The sequence below is a fragment of the Melozone crissalis genome, unplaced genomic scaffold, assembly GCF_028551555.1.
Source record: "Melozone crissalis strain CALT ecotype California unplaced genomic scaffold, PUWL_Pcris_2 ptg000012l_1, whole genome shotgun sequence".
Lineage (NCBI taxonomy): Eukaryota > Metazoa > Chordata > Aves > Passeriformes > Passerellidae > Melozone > Melozone crissalis.
In genome coordinates, this window is record NW_026535790.1 from 9,563,072 (window position 1) to 9,576,044 (window position 12,973).

At 37.9% G+C, this 12,973-nt stretch overlaps 1 protein-coding gene across 3 annotated transcripts in view; it reads left to right on the plus strand.

Moving 5' to 3' along the window:
- The window catches only part of CYTH3 (cytohesin 3), a 46,910-nt gene that overhangs the window by 25,983 nt on the left and 7,954 nt on the right, over positions 1-12,973 (plus strand). For 2 of the 3 annotated variants that reach the window (XM_054270757.1, XM_054270756.1), the window contains 5 exons: positions 4,021-4,139; positions 6,684-6,764; positions 8,814-8,926; positions 9,985-10,133; positions 10,906-11,017. In XM_054270757.1, coding sequence (XP_054126732.1) covers positions 4,021-4,139; positions 6,684-6,764; positions 8,814-8,926; positions 9,985-10,133; positions 10,906-11,017 — 574 coding nt within the window. The other variant, XM_054270758.1, reaches the window with a different exon arrangement.

Consider the following 12,973-nt stretch of genomic DNA (forward strand, 5'->3'; position numbering starts at 1 on the left):
TTGTAGTGTGACCAATGACAAATACTTCTATGGCTTTTTAAAGAAATATTTCTGATAATGTAAGCTCATAGGCTTTGCTTGCATGTCGTGGAACACACTGAGCAGAGGGTTAAACTGGAAGCACTGGAAGCAGCCATCAGGTCAGGTGCCAGCTGTGTGCTTCTTTCATTTAAACAAACCCTTGATAATGGAGGTTACTTATCAACAACCAAATATGCCAGGTATTGATTGACCTGGCTGCTTTGTACCTGACAGAGGTATTCTGTGTTGATATGTTAAATATAATTAAATTGGTTTTTAATGTGTGGTTGTTAGTGAGGCCATACTTCTTTTTCTTTAATGCTCTCCTATTTTATCTTTCAAAATACTTTGCCATATTTTTTGTTTTCATGCAGACTTTTATATTTGGATATCTAAAGCCTGTTTCTGAAAAAGGCATGTGTGAACATCTGTATTTTTGTTCACACATCTGTAGATACAGATGTGTACCTATCTGACTTGTACAAGCTTGGTTACCAGTTTCAAGGAGTCTGCTCTGCACGTAGCCAAGAAGTAATGCAGTTCTTTCTGGAGTGCCTCTCTGTTTCTTAAATAGTTGTTAATTTTCTGGAAAATCTGGGGACCTGCACATTCTCTTCCAGACTTCCCCTGCAATGTTTAAAAGAGCTTCTTTGACATATTTGACCTTTTGCCTTTGCTTTTCATATTTCATCTTCCTTGCTTTGTTTTATTGTCCTCTATTGTTTGTCATTGAGATTCCATTTTGAATTTGTGAAGAGTATTCTTTAAGGTCTTCTTAGAAATTATTTAGCATTTGTTTTTCTGTGTTCTTGATGTGTTTTCTTTCCAGTTGTATTGAATTCAGTTACATTTTGGTGGCTTTTCTGAAATGTTCCAAGTACAGTGTGGCTTCTGTTCTTCAGACTGTTCCCAGTTTGCCAGAAATTCTCAAGTACAAGAAGCCTTTCTAAAATGCTGGCCATGTCTTTTATTTTCCATTTTGGTGACTACTTAACTTCTGTTCTATTGAGGGCAGAATACCCCCGAATATCCTGGTAGTTTCCTGTGGTCCTCCAGCTCTTTCAAGTCCTAGAAGTTTGTGGCAAAGTCACAGGATGATGTCAGATGCTTTCATTCCAGCATTAACTATTTTTTGTTATGGTTCTTACTGGATGAAATTATTTCTATAAATAGATGCTGTGGCCACATTGCTACTGTAACATAATTTAAATGTGGTGAACAGACTCAGAGTAGTAATTTCTCAATAATGCCTGTGCTCAGTGGTGCTGCAGTAGCTGTCTGCTCTAAAGCTGTGGTGTTGCTTGCAGCTGCTGCTTTAAGTTCCAGACAGCTGAAGTGTGTAAACATCCTTGTGGTGCTGGGAAAAACTACCTGGGATTCACTGGGAAAAGGATATTTTTCATTCAGAAACAGGAGGGAAGATGCTCTCTGAATTTAGGAATTCCAAAGATTAGGGTAATAATACTTGGGTTGAACCCACCAAGTTTCCTCCTTTCAAACCAGATAACAAAGGTCTGATATTTTCATATTAGCAGGAGCACAGTGAGGTAATTTTCTTTATCATTTCTATTTGAAGACCTTGCACATTCATGTGTGTGTGTAGAGCAATTCTCCCTTGCCCCCTCTGAAAATAAGTGTGTGTGATGCACTTCCAGGATGTGTACCTGGGAGTTTGGCTTTGGTGAGCTCCTGTGGGAAGGGCTATAATGGTAAAGTTTGTAAAATACTGTGCAGAGACAAATTTGTGCTGGAAATTCACCATGCTGAAGTTGGTACTGCCTGTGTTGGGCCCAGGAAATGAATTCTCTGTGACAAAGGCACGGTTTAAACAACTGCAAAATTTATAATTGAGTTATTGGAAAAGCGATGAAATTCAAAGCAGATTTCATTGCAGTGATGTAAAATGAAAAATAAATCCATGCAATATTTGTAGTGAATATTGAAAATGTCTGTAGCAATGAGTTTTGTGTGGGTAAGTTAAACTAGTACAGCTGTCATCTGTCTCCTGTCAGTCTACAGAACAAAAATTTGCATCAAGACAAAAGATAGTGTAGGAGGTGGGGGTTTGCTTGGCCTATTTTGCCATTTATTCCAGACACTGGAGTTGTTGTCCCAGACAAATTACTTTTCCTGTCTGTTTGACTTCTGGTTCTTTTAACATCTTAGGAATAATTTAAAAAAATCAGGAAAAGGAAAATTAAATTGATTTTTTCAATATGGGAAAGTGTCTGCTTCTGTGCACAGAAATTTGTTTTCAATACTTCAAGTCCTGTCCATTATCAGTAACTTGTACAATTCCAAAAAACCTATTCGGAGCAGTCTGTTTATACCAAGCATGAATAATATGGTCCAGGTGTTGAACCAAGGGAATCTGCGGTTTCTGATATCAGAGGAGAGATTCTCTTTTGATTTTCAGAGATGAAAGCTTTTTGTATAACTTGGGATGGGAGAAAGCACTATGTTTTCTAGTCAAATATTGTACAAGTAAGCTTTGAAGGGATCAGTTCTGAGGCAAGCTCAGCAATTTCTGGTTCAAGATATAATGGATATAATGGATATATTCTTTGCAAAGAAATCATGTCTGTTGTGAAATGACTTATCAAAATATTAAGTTGTCAGAGTACCAGCCTGGCATTGAAATTTTTCAGATGATGATGAAATTGTTCTGAGAGAATTACATTCCAGACTTTCTAAAAAAAGCTTCAAGCTTTATAACATCACAGTTTACTTTCTCTGTTAAATTGGGTCAGAAAACTGACCTTTTTTTGTCAAGCAGGTAATAATTTCATGATTAAAAACTTGAATTAATCAAACAGAAGGATAATCATGCTTTTGACTGTTACTAGAGGGCCATCTATGCTATATTTTAAAAATGAGATTTTTTTCAGTTGTAATGAAACAAATAATATTCCACTTGCAGAAATTGAAAAACTAGAATTCTTGAAATTCTGAAATAGTCTAGTAGAGGATATTAGTGATAATTTATTAACCTCTTTTGTACGTATTTGGAATCCAAGGCATTAAGGCTACTTAAAGTTTCCATTTCTACTTTAACAACAGGCTGTTGTTAGGGTTGGAAGAAATCAGCAGCATCTGTGTTGGGGCCTGTGGGCTGAACAGAGGATGGTTCTCTCTGCATGAGCTGCTCAGTGTCAGAACAACATCCCTCCCATCCTTGCCATAATCTCTGTGTAACTCAGTCTCCTTTCTTTGCCACTTTCCAGAGAAGTCTCTGGGCTTCCCTGGTTTGTGCCAGTTGTAGGGCAGTAATTTATGGAGGAGTAGGAGTCCAAGTACCCTCTGAGGGACAGGGTAAGACTCTCCACCTGCCTCTGGTAGCAGCTGACTGAGCAGCCCTTTGTGAGTAGTGTAGCTCAGTCCTTTGTGAATAGTTTAGTTCCAGCACAACCAGAATTCACTGATAATCCCAATGTCAGCATCAACTCTTTTAAACTGGTTTCAGTATCTTCAGCTGTGACTTCCTGCTGCAAGTAGTGGCTTGATGTATTGGGTTGCAGTTTGCAGATTATACCAGATGCTTGATTTTGTGTCATGGTGGTAATTAAGTAGTTTCTATGTACCTCTTCATTACATGATTTTGCAGATTACGGCTCTGCAGACATTGATGCAATGTTGGGAACAGGCCAGCTCACACATTAGCTCCAAAGAGCAATGTGCAGTCATTATTCAATTAATATTTGATCTTTCAAATCAAATATTGAAGGTTGAGGGATTCAAACTGCCACCTAGTACTTCTAGCCTTACAAATGTGTTTTCATTTTCATCTTAAAACCAGTACTAAATATTACCCATCTAACTGAAAAACATTTGTTTACCATTTTATTAAAATGAATAGAAATCTGTAGGTAATGTAACTCTTAATGTGATATGTGTATGTCTGTGTCAGTATATTAATACCAAATGTTATGAGTGATATTTACTTAAATGCTTGTGGAAGAAGACATAACATCCCTTTTCCTCTGGAATTGCTCTTCCTAGGGAATCCAGTTTCTGATAGAAAATGACCTCCTGCACAACACTGCAGAAGACATTGCACAGTTCCTTTATAAAGGAGAAGGATTAAATAAAACGGTAATTGGAGATTACCTCGGTGAAAGGTAAAGTAAAAATATTGAAACTTTGCTCTTGAGTTTACAAAGCCCTTTCACAGGTTTTGGGTAGTTTCTCTTCACAGGCTGCAGGAGAGAGCTGCTCAAGTTCTCGGAGATCCATAAAAGCTACAGTGGGGATGTAAAACTGCTACAGTACTGTGTTAGCTTGTTATTTCTAAATGGGTACATCATGCAATGATAATTAACTATAATTTAGTATTTTGAGTAAACCAAAACATTTGTCTGTAGTGCAGAATTCAATACCATGAGCTTTTGGAATGTCTGGGAGTTGTGTTGCAACACTCCTGGTAACTCTTAGTACTGTGTCCAGAGGAGGAGTGATTTACAGTCAGTAATAATAGGACTGTAAAGAAATTACTTATTCAAACAGGTATTTCCTGGGACAGTTGCTCCAGCAGGTTTTGGTGTTGTCACTTCCCTGCACACACACGTCCCATTGCTCAGCAGGTGTCTCCAAGGGCAGCTGCACCCTGTCCTTATCAGCCCTGCTACAATCAACATGCAGTGTGAATATTTATGCACACAGTTGCAAAACCCAGTCAGAATGCAAATGCCTTCCATTGCTGTGCAACCCAGGAATTGATTTTAAAAGGCAGCTGAGGGAGGCAGGAGTGCAGCGGGTTGGAGTGTGTGCGTGGACGTGCTGGCACACGGTCAGTGCCACCTCGGGAGCTCTCAGAGGTGACTCATTGAGGATGTGCTCCTGTGCTGCTGGCTTGTGCAGGTCCCTTCTGAGACACTCCTCAGGCTGGTTCCAGCAGCAGCTGCGTGGTTTTTGCTCAGCAGTTTCCTCTTGGCTTTCATAGGTTCAGTCAAAGTTTTCGCTGTAATCTGAGCATTTTGAAAATAGATCTTTGTTATGAAGTCTCTATGCAGAATATGTAGACACGTCAACATTTTTTTTACAACAGAATTATGTCTGAGGAGATTCTCTCCTGCTTTGCCATCCCCTCTCAGAGGCCCATCGTAAATTACTTCTATATTCTCGCTAAATATAGCTGAGGACAAGACCAGGTTAGTCAACAGACTGAAATATTTATATAACGTTCTGCCATAAAGAGATAGAATCTATATTACTGACTTTTATAGTCTTAAAGCACTCAGCAAGCTGAAAAAAATGAATGGTAATGGAATAAGGTAACACTTAAAAATATAGCAAAAATTATAATAAATAAGGGATGAATTGCATCCTAAAAAAAGACTTGTGGTTTCTTTCTATGTGGGTAAATCTTCACTTCTTTTTTTAAAATGTATTCCTGGAGCACTTTATTATTTGTCTTGTGTCTTTGGAGGTGTACCCAGCACAAGTGCTGCATGCCTATAAACAAAATAAATAATTTGCTTTAAGTAAAAACAAACCCCTCTGGAGTGCTCTCTTTTATTACACTCTCATGCCACTTCTTTGAAAAGCAGGTGCCCAGTTGAATTGTGCATTGCTAAATTTGATGAGAATTGCTTGGATTTGCTGAGAGAACTGGTGTGTTTTTCTGTAAACAATGTAGGAACATGCCAATGAATGAACAGTTGGTTTTAGGGTATTTACTCCTGAGTTGCAGGTTAGTCTGACTGTGCAGTTAGTCAGCAGAGCAGCAGATCATTCCTGGTGGGTGCACACCTTTCTATTTTCGGGTGAGGCTGATACGCAACATTCTGTCTTGGTGAGGTATTTAAAGCACACCCTGAGGATTATAAACCTTTATTCTTCTGGCACAGGAACTCGCTGATGGTGTGGGCCAAGCTCTGTCCATTCACACAGTTTTGTGTTCATGACATCTTTAAATGTTAGTTTTGAATTTAAACACCCTTGTACCAAACAAAGCATGATTTGGCTCACGATTTGCATACCAATATAAGAGATGGTGAGAGATGGTTTTGCCCTTTCAGAACCTCTTCTGATTTTAGTTAACTTTGTTCTACCAGTTCTTTGGAATGGAGTAAGAGTACAGTACATGCTAAGCAGCTCTTTTCAAAAGCTGTTCTTTTTCTTGGATGCAATCAATAGAAGCATTTTTGTTTCTTATCTTTGTATATAAGTTAAGATACTGCTTCAATATTTTCTGTTCTTAGAGTGGAAAAAAGATAGTTAATTGTATGTTGTATGGCTAGAGAAATTAGTCTTACATTAGCCATTGTTTTAAGAATTCATGACAATTTCTGCAAAAGGCTTTTTACTGATTGAATTTCTCAGGTATCCTCCTAGGTCAAGGAGATAGAGTAATAATAAATGTGAAGTACAGTAATAATAAATGTGAAGCAAAGAAGGCAAGGCTATTTTTAGGTCATTTAAATAAGCAGTTCTAAAATAAGTTCAAATGTACTGGCTTTTGCTAACCTACCAGCAAAAATGGGCAAAGTACTAGTGTTAAACATGAAAATACCTTTCAAATAAATGTGTAGATTATTTCTGATGGCTTTATTTGATCAGTGTGAGTGTTTATTTCCTTATTTGTTTTCAGAAGCAAATCGAGATAACTAACAAGTCTTTAAAGGTCAGAATTGTAATTGTCTGTTTCTATTTTTCTTTCACAGAGATGAATTTAATATTAAAGTTCTTCAGGCTTTTGTTGAACTCCATGAGTTCGCTGATCTCAATCTTGTACAAGCCTTAAGGTGAGTAAATTCTTTCTGTTTTTTGACTTGAGCTTCCTCTATCAAATTGCATGTTTATATGAGTCACTGTGTTGATTTATCCGTCAGCAAGCTGCTCTACAGCTCAGCACAACTGTACAAATTACTGTGCAAGTGAGCAGAGACAGCTCTGTTTAACCCTTCTGACTGCTTGTGTGTGTGCTGCCCTTGAGGGTGAAAACTCCTGGTTATTTCAGGTTATTTTCAAATACAAATAACTGAAACAGCTGTTAATCCTCCGTGTGCCTGCCCATATGTGGACATTTGAAGACCTGTTTTATATCTTAGCACAGAGATAGGCTAAAAAAGAAATAAACTCTTTACTTAAGTAATTTTCTTCCTCCGTTTACTCCACCTCAACTTGTCCTTCTGGGCAGGGAGGGGGAGAAATCCCCTGATCCATGCTCTCCCTGATCATGTTCAATCACAGAGGGGTAAACTTTGAAACAAATGATTTCCTTCTGCTTGCCTCAGTTTCCTACTTGTCATGTGAAAGAGAGTGTGATATCTTGGTTTGTTTTCTTCCCTTGCTACATGAACAATTCCCTTGATTTATCTGGGATGCTTGCGTACAGTGACCTTGTGAGATCTCTTCTCATCTTGGTGAAAATCTGTAACAGATTGATCAAATTAGGTTGACTTAGACAGTTCTGCCTGGTTTTTTGCCCCAAGTGACTCCCTCCTGACACCAGATAAATGGAAATGTCCGTGTGATCTTTGTTTCTGGTGCAGTGCCTTGTGATGTGGAGTCAGAACAGCTTTGCTATGGTTGAGTGATGTGGTGATGATAACTTGAGCTGCCTGAGGCTTGGGCCAAAGAAGCTTTTCTGTGGCTGCTGAAGCTTGTCTGGGAAGCTTCGTATTCCTGTCTCTTTTTACCCAGTTTGATGTTAGGTTTGACTTTATTCTTCCTTAGCAGCTGCTACTATTAAATGTTTGTATTTTGGTAGCTTACAAAATTGGTGATCTGGGTTGGAACCTTGCACGAGGTGAGTAAAAGACAGTACATAGAGCTGACAAGCTAAAGATGGCCTGTGACACTTGAATATAATGTCCTAAAATGAAAACCAATGAAGACAGGAATAAATGGTTGTTATATTAGCATCCAAAGTACAGGGAATAATGAGAACTTGTTTTGCATGGCAGAGCATGTAACTTTGCTGGTTTAGATCCTGGTTTAATTCAGATAAATCTTTTGCTTAGAGATAAAAGAATAAATGATGAAATTCATTGGAACATTTTAGTGCCACAGTGTGCCAAAATAAATTTGTGAAGACTTCTGTCCTGTATGCATTCCAGTGTACCTCTATGTAGAAATAATAAGTTACAAAAGTAAACTCTGTATTTCAGTTTATGCTGCTAAGCAGCAGGAAGATCTTCTGTATATATTCCAGAATTACTGAAATGATGACACAAGTTGTTCTTTTTAAGGCCTTGGTCTGATTCTTTAGGGTGAGCTTACAGTAGACAGGCAGCACCTCTCTAAGCAGTGGAGTTTTCTTCTTGTTGTTACTATTTTTAGAAGGTTTTGTATGAATTTAAGTAAATATGTTAAGTCTTTCTATATTCCTTGTTTCTCTCTCCTTACACCAGAAATATTTTGTATGATGTGTCTTTTTACATTGTGAATAAAGTCTAGCTGACTGTGCATTGCTTTTTGTAGCCGGGAAACCCAGGGAGGATTGAACTCATTTTTTTCCCCCCATAGCATTCTCATGGCAAAAATGGGATGCATACAGAAAATTGTTTACTAGTCTGGAAAAGAGAGAGAGCCTCAGAATATGAACTGCCATATTATCTTGCCTGATAGCATGCAGTGTTGCTGGCTGAGTTACTGGGCTAGCCATCTGTGCATGTTGCTTTATAATAGCTCCTGACTTGTGTGTTGAGAGATTGAGAACATATTTCTAGGACATTCTATATAGACAATGCTGATTTTTTTTTCTTTTTCGTTTGTTTCGGATTATTTGTAATAAAAACCTGATATATAAATACTGGAATGAGTCTAATAACTATTTTTCCCTTTTTTAGGCAGTTTCTGTGGAGCTTCAGACTCCCAGGAGAGGCTCAAAAAATTGACCGTATGATGGAAGCTTTTGCTTCACGCTATTGCCTTTGTAACCCAGGAGTCTTCCAGTCTACAGGTCAGTCACAGGAAACCACAGGAGTTCCTAAGTACTTGTGTGATCCAAATATAATTTTTATTTATATGTATTTGTGTGTGTATGTGTGTTCTTCTGCATCTGATGCAAAGATGGAAGTTAGGGATAAAATAATGTGTGAAATGAGAAATACCTGAGAAATGAGAAAACGTGACTGGCTTATCCAGGAGGTGCAAGTTTATAGTCAGAATGCATTTTCATTTATAAAACATCACAGAACTGCACAGAATGCTCTGGCATTGCTGTTCTGTTTGGCTCTATACACAAATAGATTGCTCTTGATCACTTAATTTAAGGAACAGATAGAATGGGAAGAGGTTGGTGTAAAGCAGGTCTGTAACAGCTAGAGAGGAAAATAGCTACTGATAACAAACTGCTGAAGATGCAGGCACATTTTCCCTCTCTGTAGTAGGTTTTAATCCTGTTTTTTCTTACACAGAATCTTGTACTTGGATTCTGGGAGAATTTACTATAATCATAACCATGTCAAGAGGCATGATAAGATTTCCTTTGTCATCTTCTGATATTATCCAGTAGTGCTAGCTGCCTCCTGTATGCCGGGGAATTGACTCAATGTCATTTTCAGTCTTGTTAAATGCAGTCAGAATATTACTTTGAAGAGACCATTCTTTCTCTTTGGAGAGAGCTTTGGAAGTACTTTGAGTAGGAGGAGGCTGATGGACCAGGTTTATTATAGCATCCACCACTACGATTTAGGCAAAATCTGTGCAGAGAACATTTTTCCCAACACTTAAGCGTTTCAAGTGAAATGTTAATTTAAGGTGATAGCAATAAGCATAAGAGTTTAAATTTTTTGGATTCCCATACAGATTTTCTTGGTTTTTATTTGAATTGTAACATTTTTTTTTCTTCTTGGGCTGATTTTCAAGAGCTTAAGGATTTTATACTTTTATGTACAATGTTCAGGATTTTTTGACTGTTTCTTTTCCTTTATCAGTCAGGATGAGCTGTACACTAATTTTACAGGTTTGTACACACAACACATGGGAAGATAAACCCTTTTTCAAATCTGATTTCAGATACATGTTACGTGCTTTCATTTGCCATCATTATGTTGAACACCAGCCTGCACAACCACAACGTGCGAGATAAACCCACAGTGGAGAGGTTTATCTCCATGAATCGTGGAATTAATGAAGGTGGAGACCTTCCAGAGGAATTGCTGAGGGTAAGTTGGGCTGGCTAGGACAAAGCCTGGCTTTGTGTTTTTAATAGCAGACTTAAAAGTGTGCACAACAGTTCTCAGGCAGATTTGTCAAGGGAGGGCAAAAGAACATTTTCTGGCATGTGTAACCATTTGAGTAGCTGAAAGAAGCATTTTTTGTTATTCACAGCTACTACTTTGAGCTAGTTCTGCCTATATCCAACCTTTTGTTGAGAACAGGCTGTTTCAGAGAAAATGCTCTGTGTATCTCTCAGTAGTTTGCTTATGACAAAATTCTTGTGGAATTGGCTGCTTATGAAAAAAGTAGCATTTCTATCAGAAAAAATCGTAAAAATTATTTTTTCTTTATTGCCTCTCATTTTCCCCACATTTTATGAAGCTCCCTCCTTGAGAAATCAGTAGAAATAACTGCTGTAAGACAGTGTTATGGGCTACATCATTTTATGAAAACCCAGATTCATTTGCCAAAACTTGTTCTAAATGAAGCTGATCTTGAAACCTTCAAAATACCAAATGCTGAAGTTAAAATAAAAATGTCACTGCTAGGAGTGCTTAAGAAATTTGTACTGAAGAGAGACTTGTGTACACATGAAGTAGTTTAGAATCAAATTTTATCAAAGTAGTAAACAATGACAGATGGGGGTGGTCCAGAATTTTATGGACAATATTTCCTGTGCTTTTTATGCTAATAGTCTGAGAAGCAGTAAGATATCCTGGTTGCATTTTCTGTTAAGACATTTATTAATGAGGTCTTTTTCCTCTTTTATTTTTCTAGAATTTATATGAAAGTATTAAGAATGAGCCATTTAAAATTCCAGAGGATGATGGAAATGATCTAACGCATACATTTTTTAATCCAGATAGAGAAGGTTGGCTGCTGAAATTAGGTTAGTCACAAGGGCAGTTCTGCTGCTGTGTGTTTGTTCATTGTTAGCATGTTTGCTCCTCTGTGTCTTCCTGCTTTCTTGTGAAGGTAACAGGTTTCACTTTGTATTTAAAAATGTATGAACCAAAATAAGTAGCTCCTTTACGTCTGAAGGCTGTTGCTTCTTATTTTGCATACCCAAATTAGCAATCAGGTTCAAACTTCGGAGTTTTATTTCTGAGATCTGAGAAATAAAAACTCGTGGACAAAAAGGAAACACCACATGGTATTTACCACATGCTGTGACTGATAAATAACAACTGAGTCTCCATAAGGTCATTTCAGAAAACTGTGTGTGATGTTTCAACACAGTTTTCTGTGTACAAAAAAAGGATTTCTCTTCAAATAGTTATTTTTGTATGTCTTTATTTTTCCATATTATTTGTGAGTTTCTCTTGGTTTGGTTTTGGCTATGATTTTTTAATGAGTGGTTTAAATGTGCCTTCTTGTTTTCCTTATGGCCTATGACCTATCACCTTTCTGTTCTGTGACTGGCTGTCTCTGCTTATTCTGCATTAGGAGGTACGTATCTGATTGCTTTCCAGTCCCCTCTTCTTCAGTTGCTCATTCTTTTATTTTCTTCCTCCTTCCTCCTGGATTTTTCTTTTTTTCTTTTCTTTTTTTTTTAATCAGATTCGTTGTAGCATTTTGCTTTTTCACTCAGTGTCACTAACAGTGTCATCAGTGGTGCTCTGAGGGACTGGCATGTCAGTGTCTGACTCACATGCAGGTGTGTTCTGCAAAAGAAGAAAGCATTTACATGCAAAGCAGAAAAATAAGGATGACTTCAGCACACTTTTATCATTCATGGAAGATCATAACAAGGAAGGAATAACCTCTGCTGAGAGTAAACAACATGTCTTACTCTGTCATGAAGTTTCAGTGTGTTTTTGTTACTTGTTAATCAATGATAATAGGTTATTGAAAGATTGATTATATTTGAACTACATATTTATAAAAGCTGTTCTTTTTCCTGCTTGTTTTCCTTTTAAAATATTTAGCTTGTTTATACATTTAGCTTATTTAACTGAGTCTTAAATGAGCTTCAGATTTAGGGTTGCAGAAACCTCAGGTAGTTCTGTCTCCTGGCACTGTAAGAAGCTTTTGTTTTTACAGACTTGTAAAGTTGATGGGATTCACTTTTTCGCTTGGCCTTAGGAATTTTTTTTCCTATATAAAAGAGACTGACACTTTGTTTTAGGAGTTGTTTTCAAGACAATAAATTTTTTAAATTTAAACACCAGCACACGCTTGCCTAGAGACAGCTGTTGGCCACTTTAATGTGTTGAAGTGGAAGGAACTTTGCACTTGGAGAATGTGACTGAAGTGTGGAAATTGATGTGTGCTGGGGTGCACATGGGGAGGATGGTGAAGGTAGAGCCTGGATAGAGCCATAGGCCACAGTGCTGATTGCACCTGGAACTTGGTGGTCATGCTTGTGCTGGAAGGAAATGGATGTGAAAAGGAAGCATTTGGAATTCATTCACATGCTCCCCAATGTCGAATTCTGACCTCTGTGCTGCAGATGCTGTGGAGCTCCTTTTCTGACTACAAAGAAGCAAAGTGTTGCTTTTTGACCTGTATTGGCTCAGCTAGCACAATGTCAAACATGACCTTGCAGCTTTTCTCTATTTAGTAGCATGAGATGATGGTTAACAGAAAAGCCTTTCAAGCTGCTGTAGGTGGAATGTGCTTTTGGAGAGGAGGTCGAGTGTAAGGCCCGGCTGTGCCTGTTGCTGTTGCCAGTGCTCCCTCATGAACTTACACATAATGGGAGTGCAGGCAAGTGTGAGTGTGTGTAGAGGAGTGACAACATCCTCTGTGGAAGAAACTGCCCATAAAACAGATCTAATAAAAAAAAGAGGAACAAAGAACTTGAGGAAGTGATGACTGAAAGTAAGTGAGAGCTGCCAGGAAC